At 36.3% G+C, this 26576-nt stretch overlaps 4 protein-coding genes across 4 annotated transcripts in view; 2 read left to right on the forward strand and 2 right to left on the reverse strand.

The window, feature by feature from the left end:
• Window positions 1-11: 11 nt before the first annotated feature.
• Window positions 12-740, reverse strand: LOC128868274 (cytochrome c oxidase assembly factor 4 homolog, mitochondrial). The gene is made up of 2 exons (XM_054110156.1): window positions 501-740; window positions 12-448 (listed from the first exon to the last, which is right to left on the reverse strand). The coding sequence occupies exon 2, from the start codon at window positions 225-227 to the stop codon at window positions 12-14; it is 216 nt and encodes a 71-aa protein (XP_053966131.1). The 5' UTR covers window positions 228-448; window positions 501-740.
• A 228-nt stretch (window positions 741-968) lies between these two features.
• Window positions 969-26576, forward strand: part of LOC128868267 (tubulin-specific chaperone E) — a 29892-nt gene continuing 4284 nt past the window's right edge. The window contains exon 1 of the mRNA XM_054110146.1: window positions 969-1074. The gene's annotated coding sequence lies outside the window, so the exon portion shown is untranslated. The remainder of the gene's footprint in view (window positions 1075-26576) is intronic.
• Window positions 3310-24630, reverse strand: LOC128868265 (endoribonuclease dcr-1). The gene is made up of 10 exons (XM_054110143.1): window positions 24192-24630; window positions 23964-24118; window positions 23637-23814; window positions 23269-23579; window positions 22515-23205; window positions 15086-15610; window positions 13640-13814; window positions 8936-9993; window positions 5907-7073; window positions 3310-5841 (listed from the first exon to the last, which is right to left on the reverse strand). Exons 1-10 carry the CDS (start codon window positions 24213-24215, stop codon window positions 5110-5112), a joined length of 5016 nt encoding a protein of 1671 aa, XP_053966118.1. The 5' UTR covers window positions 24216-24630; the 3' UTR covers window positions 3310-5109.
• On the forward strand, window positions 17320-18232 carry LOC128868271 (uncharacterized). The gene is made up of 2 exons (XM_054110151.1): window positions 17320-17402; window positions 17708-18232. The coding sequence occupies exons 1-2, from the start codon at window positions 17381-17383 to the stop codon at window positions 18154-18156; spliced, it is 471 nt and encodes a 156-aa protein (XP_053966126.1). The 5' UTR covers window positions 17320-17380; the 3' UTR covers window positions 18157-18232.

Genomic DNA, 26576 nt, shown 5'->3' on the forward strand with positions numbered 1-26576 from the left:
TTTTGTTTATGTTACTTTGTCTGGGCGTATTTTTGCATTTGTTGCTCGGTATACTTCTGCATGCACTGCTTAAAATCTTTTACCACCTCTTGACAGCGGCGCCAATCCCCTGTTTCCGCTATGCACTCTTGTACTTTATAATGCAATTGAATGCAACCAGTTTTCTTAAGCATCTGCTCGACAGGATCTTCGGTTTCTTGTATGGCTGCGTTAACAACAGACGACATTCTTTTTTGGGGTTAGTTTCAGTTATTAAGATTCAGTTATAGCTATCATATGAAATGATGTAACTAAGTTTTTGTTTCGGAAGGTAAGTCTTGAATTGTATAGATTTAATAATTTAATAGAAGTTCTTGTGATCAGCTGACTTGTGTTTTTTTAGTGACATGTGTTAAACAGCTGTTGCTTAAGAGTAGTGCCTTAAATATGGGGAACTATCAATTCTGTGCTGAAAATAGAAAATTGCAAAAATCGTGTTCATACATGAAAAGTTTTATTACTTCAATTTTACAAATTCTCGTTTGGTGTTGTCCCTCGTTATCACTCGCAGCGACTCCGTTGCTTGCAATGGTTTTACTTTTTAGTAAAGTATTTTAGAACAAAGACTGTTAACCGAGGTGACCCTCTCCTTTCTTTGTCTTTCCCTCTTCCACAAGTTACAAGTTGAAGCAACAAGGCGTATCTAATAATGATTTGAAATGTATTTCGCGTAATGCTAAAAATGATTTGATATGTATTTAGCTTAGTTTTTCAATCAAATGTTTATGCATAAATGAATTTACCGTGAGTATTCATCACGCAATGAAATGAAAGATGAGTTGGCAACCATATAAGGGAATGTTTCATCGAATACGTTACCGTAACGGTATTTTTTGCGCTTAGTAGTATATTTGCTGGAAGGCGAATTTATTATAATAATTAGTAATAATAAATCCACCTTGATTTGCTGTGATCACATTCATTGAAATGCGTTCATTTATTTATTTCTCTTGAAGGGTTCACATGGATGTTTTGCATTTTAGTAGGAGAGAAATATATGTACTTAGAACTGTTTTGTGTTTTATATTGTAACTGGTAAGTAAATAAAAAATAAAGTATCTGGAGTATTCCTGCAGCATTTTACTCTATTTGAAACGATTCAATAATGTCGGAAGGGAAAATTGCATCCCAGCTCTTTGAGTAGCAATCATAGAGTTGCAAAAGGCTGAATTATCCTGCAGTGATATTTCAACACAGGTAAACCTTTCAAAAACGATGATTTTTAATGCTTTGATATATTTTTCTGGGAACAGCAGTGAATGTTCCCAGAAAAAATAAAGCGCAAAAACTGCTCCTCACAAAACGTAATACTACTTTATACGGAAAACGTAATACTACTTTATACGGAAGAGAATTCGGTGATTTGGAGATTTCAACAAGACCGACAGCAAGATCCGAAGCACACTTATCGTGTATTTTTTTGTTTTTCTTAGATAAAAAGACTGATAAAAATTGAAAATATTTTAAATTTACAAAATAAACCTAATACGCAAAACACTTAAGTGATTTTATTCAGAAAGAGCTCGCATGGAACGAACTTGGTATCGTTCTTAAGTAATTTTCAACGGCTGTAATCTTTTTTACTTTATGATGTATATTTACCCCTTAGCTAGCATTTTTAATATCGTCAGAAGTGTATGGAACGCCATCTGATATTGCCTAGACATCTAAGAAGAGTGGCACAAAATATTTCATTATATATTGGGCTGGCAACTAAGTAATTGCGGATTTTTTTTAGAAAACCAAAGGCAATTTTTTCATGCAACTCTATTCTGTAATGTATTGCCCATTTTGATCAATGCACTTTTGCCATCTTTCAGGCAGCAACTGAATCAGGTACGATTTGACATAATCATCATTATTGAAATTTTTACCATTCAAGGAGTTTTGTAAAGATCGAAACAAAAAGTAATCAGATGGTGCAAGGTCAGGACTATACGGTGGATGTTGCAAAACATCCCAACCAAACTTCAATAAGTTTTGCCGAGTGGCCTTTTCGATTTGTCAATTCGGGCCGTTTTTCTTCAACTGCATTGTTTAATTTCGTTAGTTGTTCAATGTAGGCATCAGAATTGATCGTTCGATTGGGTGGTAAGAGTTCAAAGTATATTATACAATTCCTTTGCAATCCCAACAAACTGATAACAAAACCTTCTTTTGACGAATATCAGCTTTTGATGTTGTTTGAGTTGGTTCAGCTGACCTTCTCCACGATCTTTTCCGCTTGATATTGTTGTAAACAATTCCTTTTTTTATAGCCAGTTATCGGTCGTTTTACGTTTCTTTAGCAAATCGCAGCTGTTTCTGCGTTGCATTAAATGCGTTTCTTACAGTCTTACAGTTCGTGAGGAACCCCTGTATCGAGTTTTCGAACATAGCCAAGTTGTTTTAAGTGATTTTCAATGCATGTATGTGATACATGGAGCTTCTCTGCAACCTCACGTGTTGTACTCGTACTGTAATGATCCGAATAAATTATTGCTTTGATTAATTTTTCATCAACTTCAACTGGATAAAAAGACAAAATATAACGAAAATGTTCCTTTTGATTTTCCATTTTTCAACGAACGCCAAACGAAAACTACGCAACCGATCAAAAAACCCTTTTTACTGATCGACTGCTGAATTGCCAACTATCAAATAACAAAATGTGTTTTACATTTGTACTACGTCTGCAAACCTAAAAATTCAACTTAAATCCGCTATTACTTACTTGCCAACCTAATATATAATTGGCGTGTACCTTTTTGGGTGTTTGGCTGAGCTCCTCCTCCTATTTGTGGTGTGCGTCTTGATGTTATTCAACAAATGGAGGGACTTACAATTTCAAGTCGACTCCGAACGACAGATATTTTTTATAAGGAGCATTTTCATGGCAAAAATACACTCGGAGGTTTGCCATTGCCTGTCGAGCGGCGACTTTTCCTTAATTTTAGTGTTTCACCGAGATTCGAACCTACGTTCTCTCAGAATTCCGAATGCTAGTCACGCACCAACCCAATTCGAAAATTTTAATTCGTGTTTATTTTTACTTTGCGATCAGCTGTTTTTCTTACTTGCAAATTCTTACAAGTAAAAATTTATCCAGTAAAAACTTGCAACTTCCTCTCAAAACGAAATGTCATTTTGCTCTCTCACTTTCCCCTACTTTGCAAGATTTTTTGATACATGAGCAACAAAACTTGATAATTTGTAACAATTCCTACAAATTATTTGCTTCATGGACAGACCTATGTATGTATGTAAATTATAAGTATAAAAGAAATTCAATAATTATGTAAATATTGAAATTTTATTTTATTTATGTTTGACATCATACATATTTCCTTATTTACTACAGCGCAAATGGAATCAATCTGTAGAAATATACGTAAATATTGCATCCACATTTAATTAAATAGTAATGTATTCATATATTTAAGGCAATGTATGGTATGTATGTATTAAAAAGTGAAAAGCTTAAAACTCGTGTATTACACACTAAAACCAGTCAATAGTCAAGGGTCAAAATGCGTCTCGAAACTCAGTGGAGAAATGAAAAGTGGATTTTGTTTAGCGGATTATAAGTATAAGCATAGATACATATATACATATCGATATTGTTTAAAACGTTTTTTATATCATCTTACAGTTTTTTGTATTATATTGGTAATTATAAAATATAGATGGCGAAGAGAGATGATTTTTTTTTGTTCGTCTAGCCACATTTTGCAGATTTATGCTGCGGGATGAAATGTCGTTGCGTGATTGCATTAAAATTGTCTCTAACTCTACCACAGTCATTGGGAAAATATTGAATTAATTTAAAAATGTTCAACGCAGTTACTTATTTAGCAATAATTTATATTTTCTTACAGACTATGCTCATAATAGTGCAATCCAGTATTATTTAACGAATTCATTCACGCGTGTAAAATAACCGGCTAATTTTTTGATTACGTCAGATTTCGAATAAGTGACGCTATACGAAAATGATTTCATTTAGAACTTATTTTAATATGAAAATGCATATCACAGTAAATCTCTTGTTCTAAATGAAAGAATCACACGTGGAAAATTTTTAAATCAATAAAATGAAATGGTAAAATTGCCTTTCGGAAGTAAAATAAAAGCTCTAGGATGCTATATATACTTAGGAATACAATAAGTTGGTTAAGATAAGCGGGTCTATGCCACCTGAACGATCTGAATTTAAATCTGTAACATCGGAGTTACAATTTTTGAACCAGGTCTTTGCTGCCGACTTTGTGAAAATTTGTTGCAGATGACAGAAATTCATCGTGCCATTCGGAGAAAATGTTACTGCAAATTTACCAATTTTTGCCATCTGTTCTGTCTTTCCATTAATCGGTATGCCAGAATGGCCCGGTCACCATTCCACATGAACATTCGGGAATTCAAACTCCGAGAGCTTCGCGTGAAACAGAGCGATACAGTGATTGCTGGAACAATTGAAGGCTTGCACAGCATGCAGGCTGTTTAGCTCTCCGACAAGCTAACAACTTTGAACGCGCGCGCCTGATGAGCAACATTTAATGACTTTAGCAATCCCATAACTCTCAAAAAATGGAGTATGTGTGATATTCTATTTTAAAAACAAAACTTTCTTTTATGTTCTGATGCCAGACTCCACAGCCGACCGAGTTGAACAAGACCGAAGCATCAGCAGCAAAAACATCAAAGCTATTAGCTAAATACTCATGTAATTTTTGTGCAAAAGTGGCTCTTGTTTCTGCTGTTGTCACCTTGCTCTTAAAAGTGGTGATGTTTTTCCAAGGCAGATGGTATTCGATGAGTAACTTTTTCATGGCAGAAATACACTCGGAAGATTGCCATTGAATGGTAGCCAGTCACGTAAAAAAACCCATTCGGCTAGGCCAACCACAATTTATTGCACTTCAAATACAACTTTCTAACTTCAAGATAGATGCTCACGCAATGCTATAGATTTAAATGTATCTTGCTAAACACTATCCACTTTCAAAACCACTTTTTCTATACCTAATTTATCCTATTTGACTTTTTAACACACACAAATTAAGTTTTACATTTGAATACAAGCAGAAATACTTAACTCGAATATTTAGCTAATATCTGTAGTGCATGCTTAGCAGCGGCCTTTTTTGCCTGTTTACCATTCAAACCAAAACCGTTTACTTCAACACTTTTGTCAAGACATGTAAACTGGCATTTCACCATGTATGTTTCATTGTCTGAAATCGGCTTGCTGTACTTGGGATTTGCATGTTTATGATCATTCAACTGTCGCACTGCATCGATGGGCACTTGCTGGGCGAACTGGTTGAATTCCTGCTCTAGCAAGCCGTAAATGACATGCCAAGTTGTACGCAGGTCACGACTATCGAGATAGACTGCGGCAACAAGTGCTTCCAGAATATCACCTAACGCTTTAGGAACATCAACATTATCCGATATATTATAAGTGGCTCCTTCCACCTCATTTTCAGTCATAATATTTTCCTCTGACAATATGTGCACTTGATCGGTAACATAGTAATTATACTTTTCTTGATATTTGTCGAAATTCTTGATAGACTCAGCCAGCGAACTATTTTCAGCCAGTAAAAATAAGTGGAAGCGATGACGCACACAGACGCAACCCAAAGTTATGTTATTGACCAGTGCCGATCGCAAATCGGTGAGCATACCGGGGTCCATGTGACTATAGCGTTCAAAGATATAGCACGAAACCATAAAGTCGAGTATGGCATCTCCAATAAATTCGAGTTCTTGATAGCAACCAGTGATGCGATTGGTCGGGTAGGACGGATGTGTTAAAGCCTATAGGCAATAATAAATATTTTGGGTGAGAAAAAAAAAAAAGAAATTTAAATAAAAAGTTATACCTGAAGTAAGTACGCCCGATCACGGAATTTATAGCCCAAATTCTCTTCCAGTTTAGGATAGTTGATAATGTAGCTATCGACTTGGCGAGGAGATATATTTGTATGCAGCAAAGGACCGCCTAATTTCAGGTCCATTAAACGTGTAAAGGATTGGTCTGCATCAGGTTTACATATGCCAAAAAACTCCAACATTCGGAAGGTATTAATAATACCGTAATTTTTTACACAAACTCCAAGTATGGCCTCCAAAGTGTCGGCAACGACTTTATCGCGCAACACCTCCTTGTATGCAAACAAATTCAGTCCGCTGTCAAGTCTCTCTTCTTCTGCCAGTTTACGTGCTTGCCTGCTACTAGCGTTCAATTTAGTTAGATGCACGGCAGAACAACAACCGCTGAGAATTTCATCGTCATCCAGTTCGATACCATACAAATCACTCGGTGTTAAGTTTTCCAATACTTGTTCATTATTTTTTAAAAGTTCCAGAAGGTTGCGTGGCAAACTGATTAATGGAGGCAACCACTCATGTGGGGGCTTGAATAAATATCCACAAATACATTCCGGTATATCGGTCTGAAGCATGCAATAAATAAGATTGCGATTTGATACTAACTTTCCTTTAATTTCAGTTAGAAATCCCTCGTGCCATTTTGGATACTTATGTGCCAAATAAAGAGAGATAGAAAATTTTAGGAATGAATCGCCTAAAAACTCAAATCGCTCCATATCGAAAACGTCATTTGCGCCGGCCGTTGTAATGGCGGCCAAAAAGTCTGCTTGCTCAGCGGTCTTCAAAGTCTGCTCACTCAATGTTAGTTCTAATATATCGAGGCGCCGTTTATCAGCTAATGGCACGTCACATAGCGAAATACTACACAAATCCTTTCCGCGTACTGGTGAACCGGCTGCATTCTGATTTGGCATATTCAACTGCGACTGCGACAACGACCATTCACCTTCAGTTAGTTTCAGTGCATCTAATTCTATTGCTAAGCCGCTTATAAATTTGTAGTAATAATCTAATTCAACGGGGAATAACGACTCAGGCTTCCGAGAAAAGTCTTCGGGCTCCAAATATTCCTTCCATGCCACATCATCTATATGAAGCATCTCAAATTCGGCCTCTAGGGAGCTAGTAGGCATAGCCGGTAACAGTTTTTTCGGTTCCTGCAGTATGAAAAAAGTTTGTATTGTCTAATTGTAATTGTGACACGTGTCTAAATACTTATATGTAACCGAAATTATATATAATACAATATAACAAAAACTCTAGTGCATTCGTAATATCGAAAAAATGCGCAACACCGTCGGGGAGGAGAAATTGTCAAAACTTAACGAGAATTTTGAGGCGCTCCAAATTTACTTTTTACTTTACTAAAATTTAATGGGCGTATCCGATTTTTCTTCTTTTTTATCTGCATAAAAAATATGAAATTTTTATGAAAATTTCTCAAATTGATATAACTTTTGTAGAAATTTTGAAACTTTGATTTCTATGGTAATTGGTGTAAAATGAACTATATTTTTATGAAAAATTAAAGAAAATTAAAAAACAAAAGAAAAGTAGTCATAGTAGTAGTGGTAGTATAGCAAGGCGAATCTATTAATCTACTGCTAGTAGACCAGCTGGCGCATTATTTATTATTTACATTCAAATTTGTAAAGGTTTTTTATAAATAAAAAATGTGCAATTTGTTTTAAATAAATAAATCACTCCTTCGTTTTCTACTTTAACGTGACATTCTAATGTACAAGATGTTGTTGTGGGCCTAGTGCCACCTTTAATAAATTCGCCTTGTAGTAATTGTTGATGGCTACATAATGTAAGGTCTCGTTTTATGCAGATTATTCGTATTTTAGTCAAAAAATTGTTGGACAATCATCGCGAAGTTTAATTACTGATTACATTGTTAGAAAGGGAAGTTTGTGGAAATCCATCGCCCTTACCGCAAATATACATATATTGCAGAGACAGTCTCTTCTGATGATGAAGGTGATTTGGATTACAAAATGTGAAACTATTTTAGGTTTCAATAAAATAAAATGAATTACGTTTGAATACAAGTTTAGTTTAAACTTTTATATGAATTTCTTGCGGAAATTCGAAGTAATTTAGTAAAATGCCTATTTCTTTTAACCCTCTGTTCGGCGTATAATATAGCCGTCCAAATTAGTTCGTAAGTGTAAGGCTCGCGACGTTTGTCGTTCTGAGCGATAAGATACGCATAGGTATTGTAAAAGGGTCACTTTTTCATTCAAAGGCATTAGGGGCCATTAGCGATGAAGCCTTATCTTCCTTATAATGTAAATTTACGATGTGAGACGATGGTAATCAAAACGAATTTCAATTCTTCGATTCAGTCTCTCAATGGAGGCTCACTCCAGGAGGATTTTTATATATTTTATCCAACGCACGATGTCTAAGCGATCTAGAGATGATACCTTAGTTAGTGACAGTTCTGACGAATATTACTTTTAATCTGATAAGACGGAAGATGACGGCATTACTTCGTCAAGTGGAAGTTGAATCAGTGCAACAAGGAATCTACTCAGGCATTTCAACATTTGCAGTGATAGCAGTTTGTTTATAATTAATTTTTGATTTTATGAAAAAATTCACTTGCGATAAATAAGGCCTTAGTTTTTATAAAGTTCGACGTATTTATTTTCTTTACTGCGCACTCCAATACTCCTCTCGCCCTTAGCGACGCTCGCCCGTCGAGGGGCTCCTTCCCCAAAGGGTTAATTCCTGCAAACTTTTTTATACGGTTTTGCGTAAATTTTAACTCGTTGTTTTGGTTTTATGTGATTTTAGAATTACGAAACGTATCCCTACTTTTTCAAGGCAAGTAAAGTCTTTTTTTAATGCGAATTTTTATATGCGTTTTTCTGTAGGACGTATCCACCGCATAAAACAAGACCTTACAGTACATTGATTATATTTTTTTCATAAGCGAAATCTCCAAAGTCACTACACAAGATTTTGAACAAAATCTCGATATTAAATATCGTTATAAAGGAACACTCACATCTGGCTCTTCCATGGCATTGCCGTCAAAATCTACTGCACGCTTTAATGACCCATCGACAGCTAATTGCTTTGGCTGGTATTCCACACTATCCACTATGCCCAGAAATGTATTAACACGACATCGCAAATTTTCTGCATGCAACAAGAAATGCACCCGATGTAAAATGCTCGGCAGAAACAAAGCTTTCAGCCACATATCACCCGGATACATGAAGTTGTGACAAAGCTCAGGTATTAGGCGTATGGCACAATTATTTTTATGCACATTTGATGATTTGCCAACAGCATTTATGAAGAAATTACGTCGCGAAGTTAGAGCGCGCACTTCAAGCATAAATTGATTTGGTTGCACAACGCAATCCACTTCGTTCTTGTATTTGCAATCAATGAAATCAACATAGCTTGAATAATCGTTATTGTCGAAGGGACTTAATGGTGTACGATCGGTTAGTACCTTGGTTACCACAAAACGCTGATTTTCTCTGCCCGAATACCATTTGTTAACCACTTTGCCAATATAGTCCTCCGGCTTGTAAATCTTTTGTTTCCTTTCGCTAACGCTGTATTTACGCTGTGGTAATAGACGTTGGAAGTTTTCTACCAACTCCCAGTCTATTTTACCCGCATTGATCGGTACTATCAGGTATGAATTCTCTTGGTTACGCTGATCTAGTACGAAGAAAGTTTTCCAACACTCGAGCAAATCACGGAAGAGCATCAAATGGAATTTACATAATTTTTGTAATTGCTGTTCATTGGTTATGGTCAATGTGAGCGGTTGTGGGCCTATTTTCACCGAAATTTTACCTTGATTCATGAAGAGAGGCATTTCTGCGAGTGGTGGTATGCGTTTACGCGACAAAATTGCATAGTTACGATTGCTCTGCAATAGTGTACTTATATGTACAGAGTAGTCATTGATTTCAAAGTGGGGATGCGCATGAATCTCGTAGGCATAGCAAACTTCATTTAGATGCGGGATAGCGTTTTGGAGTTCATCCGGATATTTGCGATTGTACAAGCGCCGCTGTTGTTTGCCCGCTGTTTTTGAGGTCACTGTGCATGCAAATATAAAGAAATATAACCACTATTAACTTTATTCTATTGAAATAATTATTATTTATTTATTTATTGATTTAATTAATAGTCTTAAAAATACTGTATTTCTTACAGACTATGAAAACAGATTTTTGCTAAATAAATTAATCAAAGTAAAATTAAACTTATAATTAACTAGTTTCAGTTGTAATGAGTGAAAGAAAAAGATAAATTTCTTATAACTTACAGAGAAAGAGTATTAGATACTACTAAGAATTTTGTTCAACAATTCATTTAGTTCTCTCTGTGGCTTTAGCGCGTTGAAAGGGTCCACGGTATTATATGACAGGAGTTCGAGTAGACCTAGGCCCGGTCTTATAGTATCGTCCCATCTCACTGTGACCAGTTTTGAGCAATTCTGTTGTCAGGACCTGGTAGCTGCTGAGGTGTGTTATAAGGGTAGAAGCGGATGGCTGAGATTTGTGATTGCATCTGCTTATTTTCCTTACGATGCCGTTGCGGGGCTATGACGTGACGCCTCCAAGACTTCGGAAAGAACAGGGTATTGAGGCTGCAGTTGAGAAATCAGCGATGCCTTAGTTGAATGTTTTGAGTTAGCCCATCCAATTCGACCTCTCCTTGATCGGACTCCCGTTCCGTGGTGAAACCGAGAGCTCCAAACATTGAGGCGTGAGTCGAGAAAAATTCTAAACTTGGCCCTCAAGACTAATCTTGGGGTCTGAGAGCGATACCGTCATATTCAGAGAAACTACAAGAAGCTAATTCGTGAGTCGAAAGGAGTTTCTTTTAGGGAATTCTGCGGCGGTATTGAATCTCTGAGTGACACGGCGAAATTGGTTAGGATCCTGAAAAGCGATCTAACCGCAAAGCTGGGGTCATTTAGGAAATCTGATGGCTCCTTCACGAAGAAGCAAAGTGAGACATTCAGCTTGCTTATGGACTCTCACTTTCCAGGAAATCAGGTAAGCATTGGCCGGCAGCAGCCCTTAACGAAAGAGGTTGCTGTCAGAGCTGCTACACCTTCTCGGCGTGACTGGTACGTTGTGAGATCTATGGTGAATGAAGCGGCTATTCGATTTGCCATCAAATCTTTTGGCTTCTACAAGTCTTCCGGACCAGATGGCATTTATGACCTCTTTCATGCTGAAAAGTCTCGAACGGCTAGCGGAGTTGCATATGCGTCAGAGGTCGCTGAAGGTCGCTCTCTCTGCATTTCAGCATGAATATCAAAGCGGAAAATCCTGCGAGTCGGCACTGCAAAACCTTGTTGCTAGGATAGAGCGGGCCATCGACAGGAGGGATTAGGCTATGGGCATTTTTAGGGATATAGAGGGGGCTTTTTATAATGCCACTTTCAACAGTATGTGCAGCTTTGCCAGTAGACATGGTGTAGACCGGGTGCTGGTGAATTAGATTCATTCAATGCTAGCCCAAATAATAGTCACGGTGCGGGAGGAGGAGGATCTGCTGGGGTCGCCCGGGGTTAATAGGGGCTGCCCCCAAGGTGGTGTGCTGTCTCCATTGCTCTGGTGCATGGTGATCGATCCTCTACTCACCACCTTAAATGATGCTGGAGTCTACACACAAGCATAGGCGGACGACGTTGTCTGTCTTATAACGGGCCCTTCGCTTATGAACATCTGTAGAAAAGTGTAGAAAACTCTGGATATGATTGACACTTGGTGCTGTGCGAATGGGCTATCGGCAAACCCCACCAAAACTGGTATTGTCCTCTTTACCAGAAGGAGGAAGCTTGATGGACTCGTTCTGCCTAAGCTAAAAGGAGTCACGATCCAGCTATCCAAAGAAATCAAATATCTTGGAGTAATCCTCGATAGTAAACTTCTTTGGAAGTCACACGTTGAAACAAAGACATCCAAAGCACTGACAGTTTTCTGGCAGTGCAAAAGTTTCTTTGGGGAAAACGTGGGGTCTTTCTCCTAGCAAGGTCCTATGGATCTACACGGCTATGATAAGATCTATTATAACCTATGCATCAGTGGTCTGGATGAGTAGACTCTCTCTCTCGTGGGAGTCAGGAGGACCTTATCGAGACTACAACGCACTGTGGCCATCTGTTGCACCAACTTCTTTGGTCCAGGGCCCGTTTTGCCACTCTCTTCTGCGGCCATCAAAGCCACGGTTAACAAATGGGTTACTACAACCCACAAGCGAGCTTGGCTGGCTGAGAGAGGCTGCAGATGGACTAAACTGATGTTACCTGTCATGTCCGATCGGTTGTCGCAAACCCTCCTGTCATTAACCTGTTAAGTGATTATGTCCTATATATGCGTGAATTTCAAAAGTTCATTTTTTAGTTAATTTCGTATATGTGCGTCATGCCGAAAACCGGTTTTGCATCGACAGTCTTGAAATTAATTCAGCACAGTAAATCGAGCTGTCTAAGAAAAACTAATCGCTTAACAGGTTAAGCAGAAGGGAGAGCAAACGGCTGGTTGGACTGATGACGGGCCACTTTCTGTGGGGGAAGCACATGGAAAGGGTGGGCATCTCAGACAGTGCACTCTACCCAGCTGAGTGAGCACAACCCCGCGTTCGCTCGAATGCCCTGATGTGTTAAGAAGCGACCATCTTGGGTCCCTGGCACCAAAAGATCTACTCAGATTTCTTCAAAGATCGGGTAGGTTTAAAGAAAAATAAAGGGGAATCCAAGTGTAGTACAATGGACTAAATTAATGTGTGATCACTTGCTAGTTGTCCCGACAAAACAAAAACCAATTTGAAGTGGTTCTTTGTGAAAGAAAACCCCAAGGCAGTTTGATTTGAAAGCGAATTAAATTCTCCCAGAGTTCTAGAAATTGGACGATTGGAAGCATAATTAGTTCTTACCATCCCTAACCAGAAAAAATCATGATTCCACAAACTTCGCTGAGGAATATTGAAATTGATTTTCTCGAGTAGCAATGGGAAGTCCATGACCTCATTTATCAAATCGAAAAGGAAAGTAATGGAGAGAATAGTCCTTCTAATATCTAGTGATTTTAGATTAATGAGCAAGCACCAGGGCCTTAGAGCATATCCGGGCCCCGGGGGAAAATTGCAAATGCGGGCCCTTTCCAATGATGTCTAATTCATATAAATACGTATAATCTCGAGTCCGGGCCCTTCTGAAAACTTCGGGCCCGGGGAAAAAGTACTTCTGCCATGAAGAAGCTGCTTATTAAACCACTTGGCATTCACAGGTGGTTTCATCTCTTGTTGGATTACATCAACACTTTTCCAATTCATTCTGATTATAAAATGAAGACTTTATTTTTCACGAGCTATTTCAATTGGGTTATTTTTGTTTTGCATTGTCTTGAGTGCTTTAGTTTCAAAGTTTCCCCAACACTCTCAATTTTTGGTAGGTGTGTTGACATTTTCTTTTTGATTCATACCTTACTTCACCTTAAGTACCGAGTTCACACTAAGGCTCTTTTTCTGTTAATTGCAATCCAAGGCTCAATACCCATGCATCTAATACCCCTTTTCCTCTGGACCCGAGCTGTCGAAACAGCCGAAGACGGCCAGTGATCTACATTGCACTGACAAAGATATGTATACTGCTACAACAACAATAACAACAACACATAATCAATTTGCTTTCCGAAAATACTCCCCTATTTTAACTAGATTTACTTACCATCGTCATTAAATTTTTTCCAATGATCGAAGAGTTCTTCCGCTACCTTCTGTACACATTCACGCTTCGTCACGGGCAAGAGTCGGTCATTTAGTTCGCCGTGTTCGTACAATTTTATACACGCCTTAAAAGCAGCAGATATTTTTGCTTCTTTGGCAGTAGGATATGTATCGCTCTGCGATTAAAAAAATGTATGTACATATATCAAAATTTATGAATTTATTTATACAAGAACATAAGTGCTCTTTTTTTTTCAAGTACACAGGCAACATATTATGTGTACATACATTAGGGTAAGCGGGACGAAAAGCGAAAACACCCACTTCCCACTAAACCGTAACGGCTCTCTTCTCATAGTTAAATATCCAGATTTTCACTGTGTTGTCTGACACCCGGTTCTATGACAAGATAGATAAATATAAGGTTTGGCGTAACGAGTCATATATTAAAAAAAAAATCAATTTAATAAAAAAAATAAGTAACAACAAATTTAAATTTGGAGTGTACACTTTTTTTAGTTTACTCTCTTTACTATTGTATTTCAAGAGGTTTTCTGGTAAGCCGGCCAACCTAATGTACATATTATATATGACATATAAGTGACGGTTAAGCTGCAATTAGTGGTGTCGTACCTTAGCTATAACCGTAACCATAGCAATCAGCTGCTCTGATCAAGCATATGGGCATCACTGTAAACGATTATAGGTGCCGCACCATAACGCCATAACCATAACCGTAGTCATATGTATCTATTGAATTTGGTATTTTCCCCGTATCCGTAAGCAGCTGTGAAATACTTTACAATTGTTTCGATATTTGTTACAAAAATTTGAATATTAGAAATGATCGACGAAAAATTAATTGACTTAGTAGAAAATTGTGCGTGTTTTTATGACAACATGCAAATGATGTCATTTATTCAATATCAGCTATTTACGGTTACGGCATTAGTCAATCGTTCTCACGACAGTCGGTTCTACGTACTCGAACGACCCGGATTTATATTCGGCCAAGGACTGCCACTTCAGCAGCATTCCCCGTATATGTATGGGCACCACTAATTGCAGCTTTAAACCCTTTATTGGGTGTTTCGCCGAGCTCCTCCCCCCATTTGTGGTGTACACAGTAATGTATGCTCACATAATTAAGACACTTCATTTTCTTATAATAATCGCAATATTTTTCATGCAACATTTTTTCCGTCAATTTCTTTATAAAACACATGTTCGGGGACAATTTTTTGAATTTTGTTAAATATTTGTGAGTTTTGTACAACTTCTGAAACTTTGATTTATAAGATTTGTTTAACAATACAATATTTTTATAAGCATTAAACAAAAAAAAAATTAGCATGAAAAATATTGTGAATTATGTAGTTATGTGAGCACATGTGTATGTACCATGTATTATGTGCTTAAGTGTTGATATATTTTTATATTTGCTCACAATTATTGTCTCCTTCAGCGAAGATTGCAGCGGCATTATTAGCTCTACAGCTATTCCTCTCTCAGTACTTGTTTTAGTGAACCATGGTACAGCGACGCCAAAAGCATCTGAGGGCAGCAGTTGAGTATAACGATTTAACAGTGATAAGGCACGCGATGCAAATAAAATGGCACCGTTCGGCAATGTAAAAGGTTTAATTAAATCCACAAATTGTTCGGCGATTTTTTCCTCTTTTGGATCATCTCGATCCAAAATGCGTCCAATCAAATAATTCTGTATGATTTGGTGTGCCTCTTGATATTTTTTAATTTGTGATGCCACCTGTAATTTGTCCACTTCCGGCGTGAATATGGCATAAATAGATTCACTACTACGTGCTCGCCCCTTTGATTGCACATAGGAATTAAACGTCTTTAAAGGGTCGTAAGCGAAGACGTAATTGCAGGCCTGTACATCAATGCCCTCTTCTAGTACATTCGAACAGACAATCACATTACACTCACCGGAGCGGAAGCTTTCGATGGCCTGTGGACAAAAAGAACTTTATGTTATTTAGATTTTTTTTATATATAGGGTTGTTCAATAGGTGCGCTTCAACTTTTTCCGATAGGGAGGGCGAACGACGCAATATTTTTTATTTTTCGCTTGCCATTTGTAAACTTCATTAGTATACATTTCATCATGGAACGCTGCACACTTGAGCAACGATTGCAAATCGTGCAAATTTTTTATGAAAATAATCGTTCTGTTGCTGCTACTTTAAGAGCATTACGGCCATTTTACGGTCCATTTAACAAGCCGTCCCGTTTTGGGGTCATGTGAAGTCATTGGTCTACAGTAACAAGCCGGCGACGATTTGTGAGCTCAGAGCCAATATTGAACGCGAAATTGTTGGAATTTCGGCCGATTTATGCAAAAGAGTGGTCGAAAATTGGGTTCAACGATTGGACTTCGTAAAACGTGCACGCGGTGGTCATGCAAAAGAAATCGAATTTCATACTTAAATGTACATGTTCGAACTCGATAATAAAAAAAAAATTAGTTAAAAAAGTCAAACCGTTTGTGTTTTATTCAAAAAAGTTCAAAAGTTGAAGCGCTCTTACTGAAAACCCCTAAGGTGAATATTTTCGTGGAAGTGAATTTGAAATTTGTTCGCAATAGTGCTTGAAATAAATGTTGCAAATTAAACTAAGATTTAACCTTTGATCTAAAAGTACGTAATTAGCAATAAATCCACAAAATTAATCTACCCGTTCACTTATGACAGAATACCTGCAAAACTGACAATCAGCTGTCAATACTGTTTTGAAATGCTTTTCTTAATAGAAATTGCTTTGGTGGAATATTTCGGAGTTTTTCGTTTGTTTAATTATTATTAACGATATGAGGAAAAGACAAGGAGAAGAAATAGCTAATTTAATGGCGCAATTGGCTGCTAATAATAAACAGTTCTGTAACACAGAAAGCACAGGGTTGTATATAAAAAAGTATGGTAATAATCTAGGATTATTTTATAATCTCAGATTTCTGCAGAGAAAATTGTATGGGTAATCTTTCTTTTAATTGGGAGTTAAGCACGAAAAAGTAGATAATCTTATATGTGAGCGTATTACAAGTTACATATTCCCAACTACTCATACTAAGTAAAATACATATGTATATGTTTTTTTAACGTGTTCATTATGCAGTTTGGTGGATGCAAAACAAAATTCACGGCTATTATGGGCTGATGTCAAATAATAGGTACCTTCAAAAAATATGTACATATATTCAGCGCATGTATCTTCATATGTACATAACTATTCTAAAAACTTAAGAGTAGACATACATTTATCAATATTTATATTATATATTTATATTTAATATATTATATTTATATATTATATATATCGGTTTGCATAGAATTCCCAAATGTATTAAAGAAACGCAAATGGGCAAGAATGGTTATCCCACATATCGAAAAAGAGCGCCTGATAAGGAGGTACTGCAGCAATACTTAAAATGAGACAACTATGGACAACCGATGCACATACCGGTATTTTGATAATCTAGGCGGCCAAAAGTCAATTTTGTAAAATGCATTACTTGATTTTAATAATGAATTAAATAGAAAGATAACACAATAGAGTATTCACTCCACCCCCTCTCGCGCTTTTTCGTCGCGTGCGCTACCGCCGTATTGGCAGTCAAAAGTTCATTGCTTATCACACTACACATATCTCGCTCGGCGTTCGACAAGCAACAAATCTTCAAAAAAGTAAAATTAACTTATTTAAAGTTATATGTCTCGTTTTAATGATGGAAATTGAAGCTTCAGGTATGATTTTCCAAATTTAATAAATATTTTATAGATTTTGTTCATTAATAACGTAATTTATTGAATTCCGTACAAGGAGAAATAGTGCATTTTTTACACATATTTTTTTTATTTGTTAAGCTGAAAGTTATACTTTCAAGTCCGTCCAAGCTTGAATTTTTTTTTCAGATTGTGTACATATGCTTTGAGATGTAGAATAAAGTAGAACTAGCCGCAGATTAATTAATTGTGGAATTTCAAAAGTTTCATGGAAAATTTTTTTTTAAAAGCGTTTTCTATACTTGTTATTTTTTGGTTTGTTTAAGGTTCTCAAGGCACTTCAGGGTTTCGAATTGTGACTCGAAAATACCTATTCGACCGCATGCAAGCTCAGAATTTACCAAATTTGGACGAAAAATTAAACTCTTTACAACAGGAGCTTTTGTCAAGTGAAAAATACTCTGACGAACAGATATCAGCTCTTAAGCACAGTTTTTCACATTTTAAATCCCAAATCAAGAAAAAGTGGCTACAAGTACATAAAAAGGAAGATGTTTTCCTATCAAAGTACAAGTCTTGGTTGGAAGGAGGTTTTGAATTAACTGTTGCAGCAATACCGAAACGATGTGGCCGTCCTCAAAAACATTTCAGTGACTCAGGTGAAAGATCTAAAAGACGCAAAACTGCAGAACTCAGATCTACAGTAAAGGACAAAAACTTGATTATGCATGCTGCTTTCCTTGAATTTGTTTCATTTTGCTTTAGTTCTTATTGACGTAAGGTTATTGATTGAATTAAATATTTTTTTTTTTTGGTTCAAATAATGTATTTTATTTGACCCTTCTGTGAAACTTGGCATTTGATAATAAATAATTAAAACATTAATAATGATGTCTATTTTATATAATTTAACCTATAAATACCCAAAAAAAATTAATTTTCTATTTATTCTAGTACAAAATGGTTGTATCTTTAAAGGTACCACGGTCATTTAAGGGTTAATAATATAATAGTTCAATAAAAAAAGTCCATTGTCTAAATGATGATGAATAAAAGTATTTAAGACTATAAAAAACGTCAAAATAGTTTTGGCCGCCTAGATTATCAAAATACCGGTATGTGCGATGGGATGGTAATTACTTTCCCATTCTAGCTCGATGCCGAAACCCATAAACGTTAAATATAAGGTCTGTTTATAAAGCAAATAGTTTGTAAGAATTGATACAAATTATCACGTTTTGCTGTTCATGTACCCGAAAAACTTCCAAAGTAGGGGAAAGTGAGAGTGCACAATGACATTTCATTTTGAGGGGAAGTTGCAGGTTTTTACTAGATCAATTTTTAGTTGTAAGAATTTGCAAGTGAGAAAAACAGCTGATCGCAAGGTGAAAATAAACACGAATTAAAATTTGCCAATTGTAATTGCTAATGGAATGTTCTTCACCTGACAGCGATGATGAAATGGAACAAATTATTTTAGACAGAATTTATTCATGTGATTCCGAAGCTCGCTGTTTTGCATTTTATTTGCTTTATTTTTTTTTTTTTTAATTTAGTACAAGATAGTTTAAGGGAAAATTTTTTAATTTTTGTGATTTTTCCTGCCAACAATTTAATCAGCTGTTCGTAAAACTTGCAAATTGTTACTGGTTTTGCGTTCATGTACTTTTTTTATTTCTCTCTTTGAGAGAAAATTCTCGGAAATTAAGTTACTGGCAAGTTACTGGATAATTTTTACATGAACACACCCATAAACTTATGTATGAGTGTAAATGGTCGTTATACGTCGGGAGCTTTCTCGCGCTTTTTCGACTTTCCTATACACCAACGATACCCGACGTTAATTCATCTAGCAATACATTTAGAAAATGGACAAGGATTATATTTTACAGCAAATAATATAGAAGAAGTTCTATAAAATCCAAGCGAAACTACACTTATGGTACTCCTCAAGTAGCACTGAAGCGCCGTTTTGACACCATGAGACCTCTAACAGGCAGATATCTATAGCCATCCAGAGCTGTTGATATAATGGTGAAGATTGGTGGGATTTAGGTTGGCGCACTACCCAGGCTATCGAAGAAAGGAACACCCAGTGATCCAGCTAGACGATGCTGCCAAATCCGGACATTTACAGAGAAAGTGCTCAACAGTCTCCTTTTCTGAAAGGCCCCTACAGCTTTTGCAATGAGGGTTAAATGGTAACCCTAGCTTTTCCGCGTGAGTGCGGTATATCGTGGGGGTCAAAGGGTTTTCGAAATAGCACATGAAGAAATGGAGATCTTTTTTTTGCGCTTTCCTGGGAAATAATTTGTGCAGTTCCCCTTTAACAACTGTCAGGGGGATGCCGATGACCGGGTAGGAGGTCTCTGAGGTTAATTCAGTCCCCTTCCTGGCAAGCTCATCGGCAATTTTATTTCCCTCTATGTTTCTATGTCCTGGAACCCAGATGAGAGAAATGGTACCGACCCACCCAAGAGATTGATCTCCTTACAGGAGTTTAGTAATTTTGTTCTGGACTATGGCATCGTCAGAGCCTTGATTGTAGCTTGACTATCGCAGAAAATGTTAATATCTCCTTCGCTCCCGCGTTCTCTAAGCATTTTGCATGCCTGCAGGATCGCAAAGACTTCACAATCAAAAATTAGTCTAAGAGGAGTGTTATTGCTCGGGTGAGCTCCGAGGCGCCGTAGAGAGATCCCATTTGTGGTGCTAGGTGGTTTCACCAGCGCATTAAGCGATGTAGAGGCCGTGGAGGCTAAGTGCGCCTGATGGCGGGAGCAACATATGGCCACAAATCGTGTGCCTTAAGGCCTGACCGCAGGTTTTGATGTGGTTGCAGTGATTACGCAACTGAAATAAATTTCAGGTCCAGGGTTAGGCTAAATGCCAGCCCTAAGAAGTATTGGATACAGTCTTGCTGCATGAAACTGCTCCACTTACGATAAACGAGCTTCAGGACACTAGACAGAGGTATTTTACCGAGGCGGCAGCCCTTAATCGGGGGAAGCACGTGCCATTCTGGTACATAGAACCGACTGTCACGGGAATACAACCCAGCAGTAATACCTGCTATTGTGTTACAAGATGACCAGAGGTGTTTTTTTAGGTCGAGCAGATAGTAAACGTCATAGTTTTTAAAGTGTTGCTGTGCTGTGCTGTCGTTCTTCAGCAGTTAAAGCCACAAGCTGTATTCGATAAGTGTACCTACTAAAGATGTAGAACAGTGCAGGGCAGAATATCAAGTTAACAAGCGAAAACGATGCGATTCAGTGCAAATCTACTGATTTTTGGTGGCTCCGATGCAATTGTTTCATACCTAGAAGATGGGCTAATGTGAAACCTTTAATTAAGAAAGGAGAGGAACCAAGAAATTGCGTGGTATAATCCATTAGCATCGTACTCGGACAAGGAGTTTCTTATTATTGTTCTTAAAGCATTTATTATGGATAAAATATTATGAAATATAGTATATGTTTATACTGCAGTCCGTCCCTTGGGTGGACACTCTCCGTCCGCCTAAGAGATGTGTTCGCTCAATGGACACCAAGGGAGGGTAGCTTATTTTAGAGCGTTTTAATTAATTGAATATTATTTCTTATTTGAATAAAAAAATATCGATATTACATTATTCAAACAAAAACGTTTATCAAATGTATCAATGTTTTTCAAAGTACAATAATAACGAAAATAAAAATCAATATTTCATATTGCATTTCAGTCAATAAACAAGGCGCATTCATTAAAGGTGGTGGTACTCGCCCAACAACAATGTTCTGTACGTTTGATTATCAAAGCAAAGTATTGGGAAACTAGAAAACAAATAATGAATTCGCCTCGTTTCAATCTAAGCTGACAGCCACATGGACATGGCGAAAGCAAAAAAAAAAAACAAATCACTAGCTTTAATAGATTCGCCTTGGTTTATTTATTTTTACAATTCGAAAGCAGTAAAGTTATCGCTACAAAATCACATTACGTTTTAAATATAATATCTTTGAAATATCTCAGTGTCAGTACTATGATCGTTAATAGTTTCAGAATTTGAAAGCGAGGAATTTTGATACAAGGAATTTTGATAACTCAAATATTAAAGCGACGTTACCAGCGGCAAGGCATCTTCGGGCTCGAATTCAGTTTTGACATATTTCTATTTTTTGTCAAACCCTGCTTTTTGGAAACAGTTTTTTTTTGGTTTACGTTTGAACTTTTGCCCGAGCTTCTTTTGCAAAATATATTGCCTCTAGACATTTCTAATTTTTTTAATCAAGCCAGTCTCTAAGTTTACCAAGGTATCCTTAACTCAAACAACAGCAAATCAATACACAAACCAGACAATTATCTGGGGAGTCCCTTTTTTGCATTTCGTAAGTAGATATGTGCATATGAAAGTGTGTATGTGCATATGTAATATGTAAGTAACTGCTCACTAACATTTTTATATTTTGAGGAGTTCGCGTCCGCTCATAGAGGTTTTTGTGTCAATTTTATGAAAAATAACTGTCTGCATCCGACCAAGAGAGTGTCTGCTAAAGAGAGGGTAATTTGTTCCGAAATTTATACTTAAATTTGGTATAGGGAAAAGTGTCCGTCAGGAGAGGTTACACTGTAATACCTTCTAGAATTGTTTCATCTATATCAAAACACTCTTCCGTTCGGTGAAGACAGTTCATATTTTAAAACTTACTTTCTGTTGTGTTCTTGCCTTGTACATCTTCAAAAAAGGAAGTGTTTTTGTTTTTTTTGTGCCGCACTAACGCGGATATGCAGAAAGTCTATCCTTGTACAAAAAAGTGCAAGTTAGTAATTACTCAAAAACCAGAGTTCAGGACAGTTTAGTGCAAAAACCAGGTTCATCGAACACTTTTTTTTGCACTAGAGTACTCTAGTGAAACATCTTAAATCTCCTACTGGGTTGCCTTGATTTTAGTGGAATATGTACATGAAAACGCACATATGTATATACACAAACGCACAATATACAAATTTTTTCCAATGTATGGAACTTGCTCGCCCATAAACCGTGTTTGGGCATCACTGTACTGTATGCAACACTACGTCGCTACAAGCTACACTTATACATACCTATATGTTTGTTTTACTAAATATAATATTGTTTACTTCATCACTTACCGATTTGTTCCATTTCTGATCAAGAACGCTTTCTATACTTGGCATTATCGAATTCCGCCCGACCATGAACTGCGGCCGTAGCACTTTCGTTAGAGCCGGTTCCACTTCAGCATACTTTTTCAGTACGTAGAATACACATTTAGCTGTGTAGCGTCGTTCCACAAATATCAAACAACGAATATCGGCCGGATCTTTATTAGAAAATAGTTTTTTCGCTAAAAGAAGAAGCGTTCGCATTTTGGGCGTAGAAAAATTTAGTATTATATCCAGCGTGTGACAAACAGTATCTGGAACTGAGTCCTCTTCTTTTAGCTCCATTACAAGCATATGACGTATTTTTTCACATACGCTGATTGTATACCGATAGAGATTGCGTAAAGCCAATGTTTCGGCCTGTCGCTTCTTTATTTCAAATTCCATTATCGGTGACATAATTGCTATAGCTGATGCATATAAGCCGAACTCATTTGTTTGATATAAGAAATCTTTTAGTAGATTTGTTATGAATGTCTTTTTATTTTGACGATATCCTGCCAAATTTTTTGTCTGCTTTACTGAAATAGTCCCTAAATCCCATTGTTTTATCACATCAAAACTTTCATTTACGATCCGTTCGATATGCTTAAGCAATTGAAAATCGTGGGTTTGTCTGGTGAAAGTTATTAGTTGTTCTTTTGGTTTTGTCGAATATCTATTTGGATGATTGAGGGTTTAATATTTGGTATTTGAAACATCGTCTTTTAAAACAACTTACAGCATAACATTTTGGTATTTTTCCATACTACTAACTGTGACAATATTACCACGGAAAGTAGACTCTAAACATTCAAGCTCCTCGCGGATTCTAGTAAGTTTGTTACCCTTCAACAAGACACCAGTTAGGCCAATCACACGCGGTAATTTAGTTTTGTCTGCAACTTCTTGGAAGTGACGCATGAACTCATGCATCGGATGGTTTCTTGTTGCATGGTGGCATTCGTCGATTACAACCACACTTAAATCAGTGATTTTAATGTAATTTTGTGAAACGATATCCACAAAAATTTGTGCAGTCCCTACTAGAACCTACGTTCAGAATACATTTTTAGCTGATTAATGCTAAATATATGGCATGTAACTTACTTGATTTACACTGATTTCTTCATCCCATTTTTTTCTCGACCAACTGTCAACATCGCGCTCGCCTACATAGAAACCAATTTGCAAATTAGTGCATCGTTTAAGTTCTGTAGCCTGTTGGCGTGCTAGCTCGACAGTATTACACATGAATATAGCACGTTTTCCACCATTTTCAATTGTTCTAGTTAATGGACAAAAAACTCACAATTAATCGTTGACGTACATATGTATATAGTACTGATATCTCTAGCAGCCATTCCCAAAAATTTATAGAGAAGCTTTGTGTTATAACAACAATAAAAATCTATACAATTAGTGCTATCAACTCACTCTTGCATTTGATGCGAAAAACGCTTCAATGCCATTATCGCCACGTAAGTTTTGCCGGCGCCGGTAGGAAGATATATTATCGCGTTCCGACCCATGACATAGTTTAGGAGGTCCAACTGATAGTGGCGCGGCTCCATTGCCTTCTTCGGTATAATCTTCAAACCGCGTTTTAATTATTAAGCAAAATTTTATTAATTTGACTCGATTAAAATTTAAACGGAAACTTACATTTGTAACAAGATTCGTTGTCATTGTTTTTTTTTTGTCGTTTTTGATTTTCTTTCCAGGAAATTTATTTGTTGTATACTCTTTTTCTTACTGCTGATTAAAACTCATCCAATTGCTTCAGCAACTGTTGCGGTTGTGAAATTGAACTGATCAATATTTCTTACGTGGCGCTAGCACACTGGGGGATATGTTATTTGTTTTGCTTTGGGAGTAAGCAAGTACTTAATTTATATCAACTACGGTGATTTCCCGACTTAAAGAAAAAAGCAACACCAAACAAAGCACATTAAGTACGCCTGGATCGTTGTACAGAATCATAAATAAAACACTCTCAGCTGGTTGTCAAAAAATACCCACAGTTAAAATCACCTGATTCCGAAACGCCTTTTTATGTAACATGGTTGCATAAAAGATATTTAAAGTCGAAAAAAATACGAAAAAGTCTAAACAATTACGTAAAAGCTCAGATATTTCTCGATAAAAATTATTATTACAGCTAATACATATATTAAAAATATTTGTTATTGTAAATTTTTGAAGTCCACTATATTATACTCTATTTTTCTTTTTGTGATATTCTATTGTTTCTAATATTATCATAAAAATTCTAATTTTGCATAGCAACCCCGTCAAACGCTCAAACAAAAAGGCCAAACACTTATAGGGATGTCACAATGGGACCGTTGCGGCAACGCATTTGATGAACGTAACGTGTAAACGTACTGTGGTGCCAAAATGAAAGTATTGCTGCATATAAACACAACAGCAACAGATCTTCTTGTCAGTTTTTTTTGTTGTGAAATATGTTATAAAATTAATGCTTATTGATGCAAAAGAGAGTTTTAATAGAATGTATGGTAGTCGTAGATGCGACCATAATCAGGATCGGCATATTCATTTTTCAGGGCAACGCACACTGGGGATTTTGCGGAAAAAAGTCAAATTTCCAACATACCACCTACGCAATGTTTAATGGTATTTCTAAATTCCAGAATAGAACCAACAATAAAATCAAAAAGAATTACTAAATTCCGACTTACAGTTTTTTTTTTATAGATATGTGAAAAGTATAATTGTTTTATAGTATTGAACTGACTAAGAAAAAACTTCAAAGCCCAAGGTGGTTTTTTTTCCTTTTGCTTGAGCCGACTTCGAATTTTTTATTTTTCATTTAGGGTACGATATTTTTATATATTTTAGCCGGAAGAACAAAGGCTGTGAAGCATTTGATTATCTATTTATAATTAATTTTACAAAAACAAAAAAAAAAATCATATTCCGTCATATTCTTGGATCTGCAAGTTGAGCTACATTTACCTACGGTCAGAAACTAGTATCAACGTGTTCCTTAATAGCGTCTCTTTCAGTTTTAATCAATTGCAGGTGCCACCAGGCGCCACTGCCTTTTTTTTGGCAATGATAACACAGGGCAACAAAAAAAAAATCTGCGGCAATAATTTTGTTAATGGTTTTCATTAGCACTATTAGCATCATTATATATATTGAGTATGAAATTACATTTTTTGAATTGACTCTGGTTCTTGAGATAAACGCAAAATTAAAAATTACTAAACAAATTTAAAGTGCCCTCCTACAGTTGCACTAATTTGATTAAACCTAACTACGGTTTCGTTATCTGTTTGCATATTTAGGTAAAACACTTTCTGCTGTTAGACTCAGAAGTTATCAGTTAGTGTAATTTTTCAGTTTTAAAGAAATTGTTGTCTCGAAATTTGAAATTTGAGAATATGTGTAGTTTTTCTCAAAAATTGTAATTTAAATAGCCAATGGTCAGGAATGTCGAAACAAAAACTACAAAAAGTATAGACTCAGACACTCCAGAAAATGCAGCAGAATTGCCACGAATCAAGACATCATGCACCGAATGATGGTGACATCAGACCCGTTGATATCACATTTGACACCTTCTTTCAATAAGAAAAAGCACAGTGATTTAAGCAAGGAAGTAATTGCGCTTTTACAAGAATAAACTTTGCAAAAAAATATGTTTTATATGAATATGTAATGTGTATAATTTGTGTATGTATGATATCATTAAAAATAAATATTTGTTCATTATTTATTCACTTGTCGGCAGTCCATATAAAAATTTTCATATTTTTACAAATAACGCAGTAGTATATATTTCTATATGGAAAAAACATTGATTTTCAACATTTTTTTATAACAGTTTTTAAACATTGTTTTAAATCATGTTCTTTCCATATATTTTTAAAAATAAAATTTATAAATTTTAAAAAACATTATTTTTTAAAATTTTTTAAAAAATTTTTTAAAAAATTTTTTTTAAAAAATAGTTTTAAAAAATAATGTTTTTAAACATGTTCTTTTCATACACAAATATATACAACTTCGTTAGTAGTA

This window comes from Anastrepha ludens, chromosome 6 (genome assembly GCF_028408465.1).
Source record: "Anastrepha ludens isolate Willacy chromosome 6, idAnaLude1.1, whole genome shotgun sequence".
Lineage (NCBI taxonomy): Eukaryota > Metazoa > Arthropoda > Insecta > Diptera > Tephritidae > Anastrepha > Anastrepha ludens.

Bases quoted from the DNA above. Each gene is read 5' to 3' on its own strand.
- LOC128868271 (XM_054110151.1), top strand. From the start codon at position 17,381: ATGATGGAAATTGAAGCTTCAG. The intron at 17,403-17,707 runs GTATGATTTTCC...GGTTTGTTTAAG, and splicing joins GATGGAAATTGAAGCTTCAG to GTTCTCAAGGCACTTCAGGG.
- LOC128868274 (XM_054110156.1), bottom strand. From the start codon at position 227: ATGTCGTCTGTTGTTAACGCAGCCATACAAGAAACCGAAGATCCTGTC.
- LOC128868265 (XM_054110143.1), bottom strand. From the start codon at position 24,215: ATGACAACGAATCTTGTTACAAAT. The intron at 24,119-24,191 runs GTAAGTTTCCGT...CGCGGTTTGAAG, and splicing joins CAACGAATCTTGTTACAAAT to ATTATACCGAAGAAGGCAAT. The intron at 23,206-23,268 runs GTAAGTTGTTTT...TCATCCAAATAG, and splicing joins AAATACCAAAATGTTATGCT to ATATTCGACAAAACCAAAAG.